The sequence below is a fragment of the Asparagus officinalis genome, chromosome 10 (assembly GCF_001876935.1).
Source record: "Asparagus officinalis chromosome 10, Aspof.V1, whole genome shotgun sequence".
Taxonomy (NCBI): Eukaryota; Viridiplantae; Streptophyta; class Magnoliopsida; order Asparagales; family Asparagaceae; genus Asparagus; species Asparagus officinalis.
In genome coordinates this window covers 56,039,288-56,046,068 of record NC_033803.1, presented here as the reverse complement: position 1 = coordinate 56,046,068, position 6,781 = coordinate 56,039,288, and the positions used below count along the sequence as shown (strand labels likewise).

General features: G+C 41.1%; 1 protein-coding gene across 1 annotated transcript; it reads left to right on the top strand.

Annotated features, from left to right (window-relative positions):
* Window positions 4,613-5,092, top strand: LOC109826755. The gene has a single exon (XM_020393774.1). It carries the CDS (start codon window positions 4,613-4,615, stop codon window positions 5,090-5,092), a length of 480 nt encoding a protein of 159 aa, XP_020249363.1.

Below are 6,781 nucleotides of genomic sequence, written 5' to 3'. Positions count from 1 at the left end.
GTTGCCGGTTTAGTCTTTCACCGATTGAAAAAGACACCAGAGTACAATTCTGGGGACTTTCATCCCGAATCCTAAGTAGGGATGAGTCAACGCCTAATACGCGTTGCCGGAAGCCTTGTTCCCGTAAGAAATGGCAAAGTCTATGTATTCAAAATCATAGCATTAAGTCTAAGAGAAGCAATTCTCTTAGCACAACGTTACATGTGAAACGGGTTTTAATAATTCACATGCTAGCCCGATTCAAATGGTAATCGGTAAAGGCACGTCAAACCCGTTGATGGCTGGGGGGTTGCCAAGCACCAGGGTCTAAACCTGGGGAATTTTATCCCGAATCCTAAGTAGGGATAAGTCAACGCCTAACACGCGTTGCCGGTTTAGTCTTTTACCGATTGAAGAAGACACCAGAATTCCAGTCTGGGGAATTTCATCCCGAAGCCTAAGGAGGGATGAGTCAACGCCTAACACGCGTTGCCGGTTTAGTCTTTTACCGATTGAAGAAGACACCAGAATCCGAGTCTGGGGATTTTTATCCTGAATCCTAAGTAAGGATAAGTCAGCGCCTAACACGCGTTGCCGGGTAGTCTATTCCCGTGAGAAAGATGAAGTCTACGTATTCAATGTCGTAGCACTAAAAGAGTTAACTCTTTTAGCACAACGTTATGTGCAGAACGGATCTAAACAATCTGCATGCTAGCCCAACTCAAACGGTAGTCGGTAAAGGCTCATCAAACCCGTTGATAGCTGAGAATTTGCCAAAAATTCTATAAGTGCGAGTCATTGATGCATCAGCTCTGTTAGTTGGTCTCGTGACTCGATTATCCGACAACATTAAAATAAGATCCACAAATGCAGATGAATCAGCTTTAACAGTTGGTCTTGCAACTCCGACACTTGGGACTGCCGTGCTCCAATACCTTAAGAGCTTAAACTGTGTATACTCCAGTAAACGTACGAGTATAAACTATGTCAACGTACGACGTTCGAAACCCTAGGGTCAACGTCGGTCAACGCGTAACCCTAGGTCAACGCCAGTCAACGCGTTGCGACCAAAAAGTCAAAGTTCGACGTTCGAAACCCTAGGGTCAACGCCGGTCAACGCGTAACCCTAGGTCAACACCAATCAACGCGTTTCAACAAAAAAGTCAATGTTCGACATTCGAAGCCCTAAGGGTCAACGCCAGTCAACGCGTTGCGACAAAAAGTCAACATTCGATGTTCGAAACCCTAGGGTCAACGCCGGTCAACGCGTAACCCTAGGTCAACACCAGTCAACGCGTTGCGACTAAAATGTCAACATTCGACGTTCGAAACCCTAGGGTCAACGCCGGTCAACGCGTAACCCTAGGTCAACGCCACTCAATGCGTTGCGACAAAAAGTCAACATACGGTGATCTGAAACCCTAAGTCAGCACAATGTGATAGAGATAGTCAGTTCAAAGTCAACTCAATGACACGAGCCAAACTCAACTCACTGGTAGTAGACTCGAGACTCCGACGATGGCCAGGCGATAAACGCAACGCCGGAAGGACTTCGGCTATTTGTCAAAGCATTAAATAGACTGAAAATCGAAGAAGCCAAGAGTTGAAGCTAACTACAGGTCCTTTACACCGACTGAAGGCTGGACCAATCACATCCAAAGTATTCCAGCCTCTTCTATAAAAGAAACGAGTCTGGAACGCTTTGAAAGGGGTATCTGTAGGCATCAAAAATTGCCTATAGGTCTCCACGAACGGCTTAGTGTTAAGGAACGACGATGAACGTCACTATCCGGTTCACAGGAGTTCGATTGATGTCGATGAACGCTTAAAGTAAATCGACGAACTACGTGAACTAACAAAGGTACGGGCTAATCGGGAGCCCCGCGATGTTTATAAAAGGAACAATGACCTTCGTGTCTCATTCATTCTACAGATGATCCAACCATCAGAGCTGATAGAACCCCTTGTCGGCTTTCCAACACACTTCGAATCACTCAAATCTGAGTTCGGACGAAGGAATTATGGCGGAAACAGATAAATACACCATATGGAGTGTCTCGGACCAACGAGACACCCTTCGGTGTCTCGGCTAAGGCCGAGAAGACACCCTTGGGTGTCTCGGCCAAGGCCGAGACACCCTAGGGTGTCTCGGATCAATGGGAGACACCCTATGGGGTCTCCGATCAAATGGAGACACCATGGGGTGTCTCCAAGGCAGATTTGGGCCTTTAAGTGTTTTTAACCGTTCCGTTATCCCCTCAAGCCTATAAATACAAGCCTTAGGCCTTATTTTTCATGATCTGGAATTCTCGTGCCTCGGCGAAGCCCTGCCGGATTGAAGACTTAAAGTGCACAGATTTCAGAGAGGAGGAGGAGTAGAGATCTGATCAAGTTCGTCGGCATAAAGAAGAGGAGCTCGTCAGATCTGTAATTTCCCGGATTCGTTCCTTAGGATTATCCCGTTGTGGTAATCTTAAGAAGAGTGATTATCTCGCTTCGCCGAGATAAGAGCTACGGTTTCTCGATCCCTTCACGGATAGACGAAGCTCTGCCCAATTTTTCAGCAATCAGATCTGATCGACGGTGGTCCACGGATAAACCCCGGCATAGGCAAAGATCCCACGCAAGCAGAAGACCGATAAACGATCTCTGCGTTTGTTTGATAAAGTTGTAAACTTTTTTTTGTTTTCATTGTGTAAAAGTCTTATAAAAAGACTGATTTTTGTATTCGTTGTAAATGTCTGAAGTTTGTAATGAATATCGCAATGAAACAAGCAACTTTCTCCGCAAACAATAGCTTACATGAGCATCATGTTATTACTTACATGTATGCCATGTTATAATCTACATAAGTGTCATGTTTGAGCATCATGTTATTACTTACATGTATGCCATGTTATAATCTACATAAGTGTCATGTTATAAAACTCCTGTGAGAAAGTTTTATTACTTACATGTATGCCATGTTATAATCTACATAAGTGTCATGTTATAAAACTCCTGTGAGAAAGTTATATACAGGGTTAAGAAATATGTCTGATACAGGAACTAGATACTATGGTTTTCCAAACACATGGAATAAGTGGCAAGTGTCCAACACGAGGACAGAAATGGATTATAGTCCAACACGAGGACTTCTATGGATTATAGTCCAACACGAGGACTGTGTAACTGTGAAAAGTATATGCGGACTGATATACATATTCTATACTCACATGCGTCTCGGTGTACATGTCTAAACTTGTGTCAAAAGTCAACCCACATGTACAGATAAATCATTAACATGTAAACTAGGATCAGGTTATCGAGGCGACCCCGAAAAGCAACTCAAACAGATCTAAAATCTATAAAACACCTCATCAGTCGACTAATATGTCGACTGATGACGTCAGTCGACTCATATGTCGACTGATAAGGCTCAGGCAGCACAGCCTCAGCTTACCAGTCGATTGATAAGTCGATTGAGAAGCTGAGAAAACAAAATCTGCCCGTCAGTCGCCTGATCAGTCGACTGATGACTAAAAATTTGCCCGTCAGTCGACTGATCAGTCGACCGAAAGACTGCAGAAACTCTGCACAGGTTGCTATTTACACAAAAATTCAATCTAAACTCATCCCTATCAATCCCAAGCATGAAAATACTGATATTAACATGTATGAACTAAACTGAAACAAAAATCCCATATGTGAATACATAAACGAAAACCCTAAACATGTGTATTTATTTTTAAACATTTTTAAAACAAAACTCATGTTAAATCTCATGTTAAAACAAAACTCATGTTAAATCTCTTATACACACATTTTAGATCTAGATCTTTTTAATAAAACATTGTTAGTCCTTTTATAAACTGAGATGCTCAATACCCCACCTCATATACCATAAAGATTCATTCTTTGTACTAAAAATACGTTTTTGGCTAAATCAAAACTCATTAAACTCAATAAATCCATGTAAAACAAAAGGGACAGAGTTGGGCGAGATGTTACTCGCCTCTGGGTGATGAACAACTCCTGGATCTGAGAGAGAGTGGATCCCCTTTGCTGCAATGTGAAGATTTCGATGAAAATCCCCCAAGTTCTTCCCCAAATCACCAAGAACAAGGCTAGGGTTTGAGATAGAGGAGAGGGGGCTAGGGTTCTCTCAGATCTGAAGATGAGAGGGGTGAATTCGGGTGAAAAAGAATATATATGAACAGCTAAACCCGACCCAAACCCGAACCAAAACAAAACAGACCCGAAACCTGTAAAAACTAGAAATCAGCTTATCAGTCGACTGATGTGTCGACCGATACAGTCAGTCGACTGATGTGTCGACTGATCTGGAAAAATTCAGTTTTTTTGTGCATGTTTTGCTAATTTGCAAAACAACGCACAAAACTCTACACCCAAACTCTTATATCATCTCAAATAACTTATTATCATGTATATCAATGACCTCAAGCTATTTATCATAAAAAAATTATTTATTTACTAATAATTCACATATATTCATATAAAAATTTTGAGGTTCTACACTTATACCATAGGATGTATCAAGAAGGGTCCCTTCTTAAAGGTGACCAAAGTATGCCACGTACCACTATCACTAGGCAAGACTTATAGTGATTATGTTTCTTGTGATGTTGTGGATATGGACGTGTTCCATGTATTGTTGGGATGGCTGTGGCAATATGATGTTGACGCTACGCATGGCGGTAAGAAGAACGAGTACTCTTTTGTGTGGATGAATAAAAAGATCATCCTACCACCTATTCAACCCTCTCCAAAGAGTCTCAAAGATCTAAAATTCAAACGTATATCTCTTTGTAACAAGGGAGAGTTTCTGGCCGAGTCAAAGAAGTTAAAGCAGAGGTTTGCCTTAGTTGTAAAAGAAGAAGTGAAGACACTCACTAAAGTCTCATGGAAGATGAAGTCACTTCTTAAGGAGTTCGAAGTGTTGATTACTGAAGAGCTCCCAGAGGGTCTACCTCCCATAAGGGATATTCAACACCATATTGATTTCATCCTGGATTCAGTACTTCCTAATCTCCCAAATTATCATATGAACCCGCAGGAAAGAAAGGTTTTACAGGATGCCATTGAGGACCTTATTAAGAAAGGCCACATCTGAGAGAGCATGAGTCCATGCACAGTTCCAGCACTGTTGACACCAAAGAAGGATGACAGTTAGCTATTAACAAGATTACAATTCGCTACAGGTTCCAATCCCTCGCTAGATGACATGTTAGATCAGTTGGGAGGTATGAGCGTCTTTTTGAAAGTCGACTTGAGGAGTGGATATTGTTAGACCCTAGAGGGGGGGGGGGGGGATTCGGGGGGGGGGGTGATTAGGGTCTTATGCTAATCTAATCCGATTAAATACCAATTAAAACTAATAACAAAATATCCTAGCAAGAATAAAATGTAATAAGATACATTAGCTAGGATAAGGCAATATGAACAAATGAATATATCCTATCAATGAGATATTACAAGTATATGAGCAAGGATATATAAACTAACACAAGGGTAAAATAAACAATCTACACAAGTGATAGGGTAATATGAAGAGCAATACACAAAGGCGATATAAGATATGAAAACAAGAATAAGAACGCCAATGCAATCACAAACAAAACGATATGATCACGGAGTTCGGTCCCCACGACCTACGTCTCCGCTCCTCACCTCGAGGAGATCTCCACTATCACAACCGGGTTTTCTATGTTTACCCGAACAACGTTTACACCTCACAATATAATCACTATGCAATCACACTTTACACACTAAGTGTTGGTCCTAGCCCGTGTCCTCCTCCTCAAGTGCTCGGTTACAACCTCTCCCTAGGCACGTCAACCGACGCCACTACTCTTGGAATTGACCCCGTCTCTCACCACACACTCCTCTCAGTGTGCAAGTGTATTACAAAGTGTATATCACAAATAAGCACAATAACAAATGGTTTGTTATCTAATACAAGATAAGAACTAAGTGTAAGCTCACTCAATCACACCCACAACCTACCACACACTTCTCTCGGTGTACAAGTGTATTACAAGTGAATCCTCACAATTAAGCATAATATAAATCAATTTGATTGTTCTCTAAACAAGGTGAGAACTCAATTAAGCACAACTCTTAGTCATAAACCCACAACCCCAAATTATACTATGAATGTAAATACACTAAGCTCAATAGGTTGTGTGTGAACAAAGAGTATCAATAAAACGATTAAACTAAACTCAATATAAATCTAGCTTATGGAAATTATAATCAAAATAATAAATTGCTAGATGAGTTTAGAAACACTTCTCTAAAGATGACAAGAGAGTAGGAGAAGAGTGAATGCTCAAACAACAAAGGATGATCTCCACTGGCTCTTGTGAAATTGAATTCACAAACTCAAACCCTCAATTGCTTAAAAGCTTCTTAAACCAAACTTAAACAAACACTAAACAAGTTTAAACCCTTATTAAACTATTTTAAAACATTCTCATCTATATTTGAAAGAAAACAGCAAATGGGTATTTATACCCACTCCAAAACTCAGCCAAAACCCAAAACAATGACAAAAAAAAGCCCAGCCAACGGTAACACAAATAGCCTTGGAAAAGTCGGACAGAGCGGCCGTTCAATCGGAAATTCTCGCAGTCGGACCGCGATCCAGGTTCAACGAGAAACGCCACAGAGAGTCGTCGGTCGACCGACAAATATCGCGACCAGCGGTACCTTTGATTGTTTGTTTCTTTTCTTTTGTTTTATAGCAGATCATATCGATTTTATAAAATCGGTTAAATAGTAAACAGCTCCAAAATTATGA